The sequence below is a fragment of the Alexandromys fortis genome, unplaced genomic scaffold (assembly GCF_014885135.2).
Source record: "Alexandromys fortis isolate MF-2015 unplaced genomic scaffold, M_Fortis_MF-2015_v1.1 scaffold_38, whole genome shotgun sequence".
Lineage (NCBI taxonomy): Eukaryota > Metazoa > Chordata > Mammalia > Rodentia > Cricetidae > Alexandromys > Alexandromys fortis.
The window spans coordinates 3,713,255-3,725,294 of record NW_026067916.1 but is presented as its reverse complement, the minus strand read 5'-3'; the positions used below and the strand labels follow the sequence as shown (position 1 = coordinate 3,725,294).

At 40.4% G+C, this 12,040-nt stretch overlaps 1 protein-coding gene across 4 annotated transcripts in view; it reads left to right on the top strand.

Moving 5' to 3' along the window:
* The window catches only part of Ndc80 (NDC80 kinetochore complex component), a 42,295-nt gene that overhangs the window by 4,756 nt on the left and 25,499 nt on the right, over positions 1 to 12,040 (top strand). For 3 of the 4 annotated variants that reach the window (XR_007591264.1, XM_050139854.1, XM_050139856.1), the window contains exons 2-6: positions 850 to 973; positions 1,057 to 1,229; positions 2,463 to 2,565; positions 7,335 to 7,403; positions 11,585 to 11,678. Coding sequence is in view for 3 of the 4 variants with exons in the window: in XM_050139854.1 (XP_049995811.1) it covers positions 905 to 973; positions 1,057 to 1,229; positions 2,463 to 2,565; positions 7,335 to 7,403; positions 11,585 to 11,678 (508 nt within the window). In the remaining variant the exon portion in view is untranslated. The remainder of the gene's footprint in view (positions 1 to 849; positions 974 to 1,056; positions 1,230 to 2,462; positions 2,566 to 7,334; positions 7,404 to 11,584; positions 11,679 to 12,040) is intronic. The other variant, XM_050139855.1, reaches the window with a different exon arrangement.

Here is a 12,040-nt window from a genome sequence, read left to right as displayed (position 1 = left end):
TCTCTCTCTCTCTCTCTCTCTCTCTCTCTCTCTCTCTCTCTCTCTCTCTCTCTCTCTCACACACACACACACACACACACACACACAAATAAATAAATGTAAGAAAATTAAAACATTTCCAATGCAAAACAATTTCATTGGACAGCAAAACATGGACTCCCACTTTTAAAGTCAGATCCCTTTAAAAGTAGACTAATGAAGGATGGTTAGAATCCAGGTCTAGGTGCCACGTCCACAGCAGTGACTGCCGTGTAGTGACAAAATGCCTCTGCGCTGGCTTTTGCCTGCTGAAGGATTGGGGTTAGAGCTTCCTGGAGCAAAGCCCCAGGTGGTCCCCTGGCAATCAGTGGTCAAGATAGGACCTGATGCCGTAGGCAGATCTCGTATCTGGAGATGGCCTTGAGAGCGAGCCCTCCTGGCACCCTGCATGATCTTTCTCTGTATTTCTTATCTTTCCTGTTTTCAGCTGACCGCTTACCAATAGGCCTGCAACACACTTTTAAGGATAATGTGTGTGTTGGTAACGTCATGCACAAGGAAATTTGGTTTGTTATTTGTCGTGCTAAGGATTGAGCAGATAGCACTTCACAAGCTGAACAAAACACTGAGATGTATCCTTGTCCCAGACGTACATTTTATTCCCCCCACATTTTATGCCTAAAACTGCTGTAACCTCATGGTATGCTCTGCTTTAAGGAATACATTGTGTTTAGTTATTTAAAACTTATAGGCTAATGTTTGATGCTGTTGTTACTGTGTGTGTGTGTGTGTGTGTGTGTGTGATGGATAGCCTTGAAATAATGCAGACTTGAACTTGTTTTTTATTGCCTTCTAAAAACATTATTCTAGGACCAGTGGCCATTTATCCAGAACTAGACAACTTGGGAAATGTTCACGTTCTGAAATGATGAAAGATCCGAGACCCCTTAATGATAAAGCGTTCATTCACGAATGTATTAAACAGCTCTATAAGGTATTAAATTGTCTGATTTGTGTTTTTGCTCCCAACATTTTTTCTAATCCAAAACTTTCAATGCCTCATAAAAATGATTGTAGTTTCTTACAGAACATGGTTATGTATATAGTGTGTCCATGAAGTCTCTCCAAGCCCCATCAACCAAAGATTTCCTAAAGATTTTTGCCTTTCTGTATGGCTTCCTATGCCCGTCATATGAAATTCCTGACACAAAATTTGAAGAAGAGGTTCCAAGAATTTTTAAAGACCTTGGGTATGTAATATTTTTATTAGTCTAAGATCTTATCAGAACACAGAAGAAACACACATTATAAGATTGTGAATACTTTGAATTAGTAGGTTCAGTTTTAGGATGAGCACTGTCAACAGTATGTGTAGAATGAACTGAAGAGAGAGGAGAATTGATAGATTGTAGCATAGTCAACTTTTTTTTCCTTTAACAAAACACCAATGCTTGGTAATTGGTAAATATAGGAGTTATTGAGCTAAAGGAATGGCTCAGTGGTTAAGAGAACTGGCTGCTTTTCCAGAGGACTCAGGTTAGGTTCTCAGCACCCACATGGTGCCTCACAGTCATAAACAGTGATTCCTCTTTTGACCTCCACAGCCACGAGGCACACACATGTTCTGCATATTTGGGGGAACTATGAAGCCAAGCTGTTTACTGACTAGTTCTCCATAGCTTGCTCAGCTTGCTTTCTCCTACAGTCGGTACTACCTACTCGGCTGGCACTGCCCACAGTGGACTAGCCCTCTCCCATCAGTCATGAGTTAAGGAAGTGCTCCATGGATATGCCCATGGGCCAGCCTATTGGAGACAGTTCCTTTATTGAGGTTCTGTCTTTCCAGATGACTCTAGTTTGTGTCTGGTTGACAGAGCTCACCAGCAGAGAGATGAAGTTTAAAGGCATTATAAATAAAGACAAGCACAGATCAGATGTGGTGCTATACACCTGTGCACCCAACACTTGGGGAAACTGAGGATGGGAAGCTGTTTGGAGACACAGGGGCGGAAGTAGATTTAGTGAGAGATAATCACTAAAGTGTAATAGAAGTACACTGAATGTAGGAAAATGAAAAGGTTTTTAGGAGAATCCTTCTATACTCAGCTGTTAAACACTGTGCAAAGTAATCTGTGGACTGTGAATAAATACACAAAAGTCATTGATGAATAAGATCTTCAGAGTATGGGCTGGAGAGATGGCTCAGTGGTTAAGAGCATTGCCTGCTCTTCCAAAGGTCCTGAGTTCAATTCCCAGCAACCACATGGTGGCTCACAACCATCTGTAATGGGGTCTGGTGCCCTCTTCTGGCCTGCAGGTATACACACAGATACATAATAAATAAATAAAATATTTAAAAAAAAGATCTTCAGAGTAGACTCAAATATCTTCACAGCAGGTGTATGTGCAGCTTTAAAATACACCTTTACTGTAGCCTTTATGCTTGCTAACACGGTTGCTCCTTATCCTCCTGTTTCTCATAGGTATCCCTTTGCACTGTCCAAGAGCTCCCTGTATGCAGTGGGAGCCCCTCATACCTGGCCTCACATCGTGGCAGCCTTGGTATGGCTGATAGACTGCATCAAGGTATTTGATTGATAGTTTAAATCTTACCTTTAAACGTTTACTTTTTGTTTTGTTTTGTTTTGTTTTTCTCACAGCCATTTTCTATTCTCTCCCAGTCTGACTTTTGCAACTTGTCTCAAACCCTGCTTCTGCTTTCAAAGCACGTTTCATTTGAAGTTCTTCAAACTGTTAGGGTAAGAACGGTGAGCAGGGAGAAGTTCTGCTTGCCAGATTGTTTTCCTGGGGTGTTACTGTTTAGAAAAAAATGAACCCATCATTTTTCTTTGCGAAATTCATTTTCTCCTTTTTAAAAAAATGAAATCAGTATTAATCACAAAAATAGGGAAATATAGAATGAATATTCACCCAACTTACAGATGACTTTTAAGTAATTTTCTTTGGATCTAGTTTTATTTGGTTTTGTGGTATTGGGAGTTGAACCGTGGATGGCTCTACCATTGAGGTGCACTTCAGCCCTGGATATAGGTTTCAAAGTTCTGTTTACTCTAAAAATGTGTACAGTCATGTTTCACATGCTGATGTCAATGATGGATGGCATGGTGGTCCCATAAGATTATCACAGATATGAACTAATTTCTGTCACGTAGTGATGGATCCATTGCAAAACTGCTCATCTCTGGTGATGCTGATATAAACCTGTGCTGCAGCCATATAAAAGTATAGCACATGAGTTAATGTTGCCTAACATGTTTACCCTACTTATTTTAGAGTCACTAAATTTTTTTAAACAAATAATTTTTACTGTAAAACAGAGCCATGTTAATCTGTAGCAGCCTCTTTTTTTCAACATATTAACAAGTTTTCCTCCAAGGAAGCTTATAGCAATTAAAAATACTCAGCCTCCAGATGTGATAGCACACCCCTTAAGTCCTAGCACTTGGGACAGAGGCAGGCAGATCTCTTCATTCAGGGACAGCCTGGTCTACGCAGAGAAAGCCTGTCTCTACACCGCCATGTGTGAGCATTGCGTGCCTATGGAGAGGCATTACTGTTTCAAACTCTACCTATGTGGAAACTTTAAAGCTGTTTGTTTTCTCAGTTTTCTCTCTCGCTTTGTGCTTTTGCTATTAATTTGAAACTTTCTTTCTTTGGTTGGTTTGTTGGTTTTTCTGAGAGTGAATCTCACCATGTTGCCTAGTCTGTACTCTGGGGTCAAATAATCTTCCCACTGCAGTCTGGTAAAGAGCTGGAACTACAGGTATGTGCCACTGCATCCAGCTTTAGTCCAGCATTTAATTTGAACCTTTTTGTATGAAATCCCTTCTGTCTCAAACTGAGCCAATGATTTGGGAAGGGGTATTGTTGGGTTGGGTTTTGTTGTCAGGTTGTGCCGCGAACTCCCTGACCAGCAGGAAAGAACAGCCACCAGAGAGGATTCTTCTCAAATCACGCTTTATTGGAGCCTCTTGGTTGAAGGGAGAGCAGAAAGCAAGGGGCCCCGAGCTCTGATTTGCAGCTGCTTATATAGGGAGTCTGCCTAGCAACCTTTTCTACTTTGATACTTTAACTGCTTTTCTGGAGACCCACCGGCAGGAAAGAAAGCAGGGGAACATCCCTGTCAATTACAGACCACAAGGAAGTTCCCCTGCCGGTCAGGGGAAGTGTGGGCAGCTAGATCACAACAACTCATCCTGTTTTCTGGTGGAAGAACTGCAACCTTTATTATGGTATCAAGCGAGGCCGGGGCCAAATGCCATCTTGTAATGGCAGCCACTCAAATCGGCTCCCAGCAAGGTTGCTGTGCCTTTGAGGAAGGAATGGCTGGGATATGGTGAGTGGTTGTTTTGGTTCACCATTTGTATTTTACTGGTAGTCTTAACTGGGACCACCAGTCCTTGGCATTATATCCATATTTGTTTTTTGTTTTTTTACCTTTGGACTTGACTTCACGTTCCATAGGTTTATGTTCCCCCATGTTAGTGTTTGAGCCTCTTTTATTCTGTGTATTCTTCAGTTGAACCGCACTTCCCTGTCCTCACGATGCCTTTGAAGGCTTTAACTTGTTATTTCTGTATGGGTGAGCTTATGCTGTGGCACACAATATGAAAGACATAGCATAATTTTTTGGAGTTTGTTACTGAGCCAGGTCTGCTGTTCATGGTTTTAATAACTGACAACATGACAAAAAGCATATTGCTAATTTTTTATATTTTTATTTTGGTTTTTAAAGTTGAACCTAAAATTTCACACAAGAGTAATTGCCTGGGCTGGAGGGATGGCTCAGAGGTTAAGAGCACTGACTGCTTTTTCAGAGGTCCTGAGTTCAATTCCCAGGAACCACGTGGTTGCTCACAACCATCTGTAATGAGATCTGATGCCCTCTTCTGACATGCAGACAGAACACTGTATACATAGCAAATAAATCTTTATTTTAAAAAAAGAGTAATTGCCTATCATTTCCTTTTCTTCCTTTTGCAATGATGCAAAAAATATTACTGTGTATTATTGTGTGCACATGCACATGTATGCATGCTACAACATATATGTGGAATCAAGCCCAGGTTGCCAAAACTGTATACCATGCTTTTACCTCCTTCTCTCTAGCCCTTTTTTCCTTTTTTTTTCTTATCCATTTACAAAAACTTGTCTCTACTTCCTAGCACTGGAACTGCAAATGCTCATCTCTACATTCAGCTTTTCCATGGTTACCTTAGCAGGAATTCTAATAAAAACCTGGAGTCAGCTATTAGGGTAAGCTGAGCAATCCAGGAAGCAGAGTGCCCAGGCACTATAGAGACCTTTAACCTCTACCTATGCTTAGACCAAAGGGGCAGTCCTCTCCTCAGAACGAAGGGACAATCCTCAGAATGCACTGAGCTCTTGTCTCCTCTTCTCAAATATTCCTCTCTCCATCCAGCCCTGTCCATCCTGTCAATACCTCTCTAGCTCTAGCATTGAAAATGTGGGATCACCTTTGCGGGAGCTCTGTTTCTCTTTTAGACATTCAGTCTCGTTTAACCCAGGGTGGTCTTGAACTAACAGATCCCTCTGTGTCCTGAGTCCTGGGATTCAAGGTGTGTGCCAGGACTCCATGCCTTCTAGTGGTTGTTTACTCTGCACTCTGATCTTAGGGCAAGCTTTCTTTGTTAAAACATAAAATATCACTGCAGTTATTGGGCCTCCAAACTCCAGTCCTCATGCTTGTATAGCAAGCATTTTATCCACAGAGCATTTTCCCAGCCCATCAGTATTATTTAAAATTCTGTGTTTTGTTTACCCCTCCGCCTTTGGTTTCAAATTGCATTCATAAACATTAGGGAAAAATTCCCATTTGGACAATATTTAACATTATCATTTGGGGAAGTATTGATTTTCTTTATTCATCTGTTTCTTCAGTAAGATATAGCTTTCTTAATATCAAGTACCATATTTTTCAGTTCCATTTGTTTTGATGTTTTCTTAACTATATTTCTAAGTTATTAATGCTGACACTTGTAGTGATATTTTAAGACTTTCTTGTCTCGCTACTCTTAATAAACTATCTTATGCCATTTTAAATCATTTTCTATTACTACCACTGTTTACAAAGAAAGGGTTTTTTGTTATTTAGTCATGATATATTCAGATAAAAAGTAGTGTTTTTCCTACAGAAGTGGATCTGCTATTATCTCAAAAATGGCTTTTGAAGCCAGGCTTAGTGATTCTGGCCTGTGATCTCATCTAATTAGGAAGCTAAGGCAGAAGAATCACAGGCATCTGTCCTTACAAGTGCTTCTACAAAGAGAGGTTTAGGCCAGCCTGCGCAACTTAGATCCTGTCTCAAGATAAAAAGGAAAAGAGAACTTGAGAATAGCTCAGTGATAGGTTGTTGGTCTAGCATACATAAGACTGTTAATTCAGCCCTTGCCTCCCCCTCCCATGAGGTTACTGCTGGCTGGTGATGGAACAGAGTGATAGGGAGCTTGTCTAAGCAAGTACAAGATCCTGACATAATGGTTGAAGGAACAATTGAAAATATCCCTTAAAATATTATTTTTACTTATCTATGTGTGTGAATCTCTGTGCGAGGCCAGAAGAGAGCATTGGGTCCACTAGAACCAATGTCGCAGGCATTTGTGAGCTATGCAACATGGGTGCTGGGAAACGAACCTGAGTCCTCAGGAAAAGCACCAAGGACTCTTAACAATTTTAGCCCTCTTTCCAATTCTGAAAATATAATTGTTTTCTTGACCTCCATATATAATATATGATTGATGGCCTCTGTCCATTATTTGTTTTTTTTTCTGATCCCAAATTGCTTCATAATATTTTATAAGTGGCTTGATACTTTCTCTCATTCTTCACTGTGCCTCTTTGCTCACTTGGCACACAGTCTGTCTGCATAGCAGCAATTAGACCATGGCCCCATGTCTTTTAGAGACTAAATAACAAGGTTGCATGAGCTCCAAAATAAATTTTGGTTAGGGCGTGGCTTGGATCTCCTGTGCCCTGAACAATGCTCAGAAATAGTATTTTGTTAGAGAATCCTACCTTCACCTGGTGGGAGCTCCATTCTATAGCTTTAGATGAAGACCCTGTCTCTACACAATGTCAGCAAAGGCCTTGAGAGATGACATGGTTAAGAGAACTTCCTACCCTTCCAGAGAACCAGAGTCCCAGCACCCACACCAGGTAGCTCTTAATTGCCTATAACTCCAGCTACAGGGAGGCCAGTGCCCTCTTCTGACCTTGCAGAACACTGTATATATAATAAACAAATCTTTAAAAAAATAATGAATTTTACAAACTATCAAACCACAAATCTAATGTGGTGTTTGTTTACTAATTAGATTTATCATGCCATGAAAGAAAGCACAGCTTGTGGAGAAGAAACAGAAGATGGGATTATACATAATAAGGTACCATATATTACTATAAACAATATATAAAGAGGATGCTTTTATATTCTTCACGAAAAGGTGTTCTTTTATAGAACTTGTCTTTTGCTTTCTAAGACATTTCTGAGGTTGATGTTTTTTTAAACCAGATTTAATTCATTGATTTTTTCTGTGTAAAATCCCCCATGTGGTAGCCACAGCTGGAGCCTACGTCCTCTGAGCAGAGACACTGTTGTGAGTTTTCACAGATGGTCAATGAATTCCCAGTAAGGAGACTTGGTGAATATAGTCTTTTTCTGGAGGTTAGGGGGTCGGGTAACTATAGGTCATGGAGATGGCCTCAAAGGTGGCCTTGGCAAGGTTGCCCAAATTCTTACTACATATTCCCGACTGTCCTAGAACTTTCTATCCAGACCAGGCTGCTCCTGACTCAAAGAGATGTCCCTGCTTGGCTTCCAAATGCTGGGACTGACAACAATGAAAGCCATTCCAAAGCAAAATGCATATAAAATAGATCAATCTAAAGGAAAATATTTTTAGTAAAATAAAATTGTTCTGGGGCTAGAGAGATGACTCAGTGGTTAAGAGCATTGACTGCTCTTCCAAAGGTCCTGAGTTCAATTCCCAGCGACTACATGGTAGCTCACAACCGTGTGTAATGAGATCTGGTGTGCTCTTGTGGTATGGAGGTGTACAGGCAGAAAGAACATTGTATTCCTAATAAGTAAATAAATCTTTTTAAAAATTGATCTTTAAAAAAATACTCAGTGTGCCTACTATTGAAATGACCTTATAACTTCCTAAAATTACTAAGCACAAAACTTAAAAATGTTAACTGAAAAATGCAAATTTAACCATGTTCACCCCTTTAATCCCAGCACTCAGGAGGCAGAAGCAGACAGACCTCTGTGAGTTCATGCCCAGCCTGGTCTCTATAGTAAATCCCAGACTAGCCAGGGCTACATAGTGAGACCTGTCTCAAAAAGAACTGAAAGGAAGAAAGAAAGATAGGAAGGAAGGAAGGAAGGAAGGAAGGAAGGAAGGAAGGAAGGAAGGAAGGAAGGAAGGAAGAAAGGTAGGTATTGGAACTAATATATGTGTTATAGAAAGGTTTCCTTTTCCTCCTGTTTCTTACTTTAATGTAATTATTTATCAATACAAAACATAACTATTTGAGGAGAGGGGTTAGGGAATTGCTGGGGCTTGAATCCAAGGCATCTTGCATGCTAAAAAGTCCTCTTAAATTATTCAGATTGTCCTTAAACTACTGTGTACTCAAGGAAAGCCTTGAACTCACAAACCTTCCGCTTTGGCTTCACAAGTAGCTGAGACTGCAGGATTGGCACATATTGACCCTTAAAATACCGCATGGAGGTTGTTCTGGTTTATTTTGTTTGGGCTGCTGTAGTTAGACATATTGTTACTTAGCTCAGTTACCACTTCCAAAATTAGTTGTGCTAAATGTAATAAACAGTTGGGTATGGTGGTATACTCCCATAACCTCAGCACACAGAAGGCTAAAAAATGGGAGGTCATAAATGCCAAAGAGAAAACTAATTATTTGTTGAAGAGATTTCTGTCTTGCCCAGTTCCTCCAAACATTAAGTCCCAACGAAATCACACAGAGGTCTACATTAGTTATAAACTGATTAGCCCATTAGCTCAGGCTTCTTATTAACTCTTATATTAGTCCATTATTATCTGTGTTAGCCACATGGCTCAGTACCTTTTTCAGCAGCATAGTCACATCTTGCTTCTGTGTCTGGACAGGAGTGCAGAGGGAGCTTCCCTCTTCCCAGAATTCTCCTGTTCTCATTGACCCGCCTCTACTTCCTGTCTGCTTGTCCCGCCTGTACTTCCTGCCTGGCTACTGGCCAATCAGTGTTATTTAAAACATAATTGACAGAATATAGACAATTGTCCCACACCAATTATTTTTTTAAAAAAATAAGTATATGGTTCCATATGCTTTATTAGAATATAAAATGCACGGCAAACTCCACTTTATTCTAAAATACAAACATTAGCTCGAGAATGAACTTGACATTATTCATACTGCCTGATGTATATTAAGGACCATAGGCATCTCAGTTTAAAAATTGCTTTGTGCACTAGTTTTAACTGTGTCTTGTTAAAGCCTGTCTCAAAAAACAAAAGTGGTAATCATTCTAGTCTTATTTTTTATCAATGCCTGAGAAATAGTTTAAAGTTACATTAACTGACTAGCGTCGCATCAATGACATGTTTTTCTCAGAGTGTATATGTGTACATTCATGTGTGTCACATGCACACGTGAGATCAGAGGACAACTTTCAGGGGTTGACTCCTTCTCCCACTATAGATCCTGAGTCTCAAACTCAAGTGGGCAGACTTGCAAAGGAAGTATTTTCACCCACCCAGCTGTCCAACCAACCCACCCCTTTGTTTTAAACAAGAATGAACCTGCCACATTAAGCAGTGATCCAAGGTGCAGAGGCTGCTGGAGAACCTTTTACCCTTTCCTCTTGAGAATCCTCAGGCTGGAGACAAGAGCTCTTTCAGAGCGCTTGCCTGAAGCATCCAGAGCCCTGGGCTCTGTCAGCCCCTCAGCAGTAACAGCAAAGCTCCTAGGGAAGAGCCCACCATGGCAGGGCATGGACAGCGGATTACACTTCTAGCACAGTTTATCCCAGGATAACTCAGCTTCTGGTCGTCAGCTTTGTGGGACTACAAACTGCTTAGGATTCAAACTTACCACGTCTAAGGAAAGAGATTACAAGAGGGCAGACTGAAATGGCATGAAGGTATAGTCATTTGCCACCAGTGGGCGCCCTTTCTGGTTACAGGAATGTTTCTGCCTATCTAGGCTTCTTCTCTTCCATATCAACAGGATAATGAGAGGGTTTGTTAGTAAGGACAGCATTGGTGGAAAGGGTACGTGTTTGTCTTGGGAAATATGTACTTTATCTAGGCTGTGGAACACTCTGCTTAGCTGTTCTCAGAGTCATGTGTTGTGAGACAAAATGATTCCAACATTCAGGGAGGTTGAGGAAGGAGAATCACCAGTCAGAGGCCACTCTGGGCTACATAGTGAGTTCCAAGGCAGGCTGAACTACACTGGTCAAAATGCTTCATGTTTGAAAACAGAACTTTCTCTTGGGTCACAGCTCTAATAGTCTCCTCTTAGGGCTCCACCTTCCATAGTATTATTCACCTGAAGTTTCTGACTTTCATAATTAGTCCCTGTCTGTCTAATTGGAATTAGACAATTATAATATATTTCAATTTTTCATAAGATGGGAACAAACCCTTCTTTTTTTTCTTCCAGTCTTATAGATGCATAGTAGTGACTCAGAGCTTTTGTTTTGGCTTGTTTGAGTCTTTGTTTACAAGACTATTATACTATTACTATACTATTTATTATATTATACTATACTATTATTTTATGTGTGTGCATGGTTTGCCTGCGTGTAAGTCTGTGTACCATATGTGTGCATTGCCCATGGAGGCCAAAAGAGAGCGTCAGATCCTCTGGACTAGAATTACAAAGAGTTGTGAGCCATGTGAGTACAGAGAACCAAAACCAGCTCCTCTACATTAGGAACAATTACTGTCAACCACTGAGCTATCTCTGTAGCCTCAGCTTCATCATCATCATCATCATCATCAACATCGTCATCATCATCAACATCGTCATCATCATTATTATTGTTATGTTTGTTGGCTTTTTTATGTTTGGACATATTTTGCCTGCATATATGTGTGAACCACATATGTGCCTATTGCCCCAGGAAGTCAGAGGGGCAACAGCTCCTCTGGGACTGGTGCTGTGAATAGTTGTGTGCCTCCGTGTTGGTGATGGGAACAAACCAGGTCCTGTACAGGAGGACCACTGAGCCTCCCCAGCCCCAGCATCCTCCTTAAAGAAGACTAAGTTTGTGCATTTTATGTCAAATTATACTTTTTAGTAAGCTTCCTGGGTTAACTTCAAAATATCTAACCAAATTGTGTATTTTCATCCCTATTCATGTTTAGAAGTAATAGATTGTGTACATCTTTATAGCACAGTTAATAGCAGATTTTCAATCTCTTATTCTAAGGGACTTATATAACTGCCTACTCCATTTTTATTCAAATTTATAAATTTCCAATTTGAAAAAACAATGAAACAAACTAAATACTGAATCATGTCTTTGTTTTTAAAATCTACTCATCACAATCAGTTGTTTCTGGACTACACCATCAAATGCTATGAGAAGTTCATGAGTGGAGCTGACACCTTTGAAGAGGAGAATGCAGAGCTGCAGTCGAAGCTGAGTGAGTGCCCTTCCTGCTGTGCTGCCCCTTAACTCAGTGCTTGCTTGTTGTGTCATGCCTGATGTTTTCATTAGCTACTTTATGAGGTGGGTACCTATGAATTGTTCTTTGATGGTTCTTTAATGGGGACAAGTATTATTTAAGCAAAAAAAAAAAAGTCAGCCCTGAGTCATACCCCTTTGTGGCTATGTGAATTCAAGACATGTCTGACCTCTTTGAAACTTAGTGAACTGGAAAGCAATGTAATGAAATACCAAATGAGCTTTTAATCCAAGCACTTGGGAGGCAGAGTTCGAGGCCAGCCTGGTCTACAAAGTAAGTTCCAGGAGAGCCAAGGCTTCACAGAGAAACCCTGTTTCAGG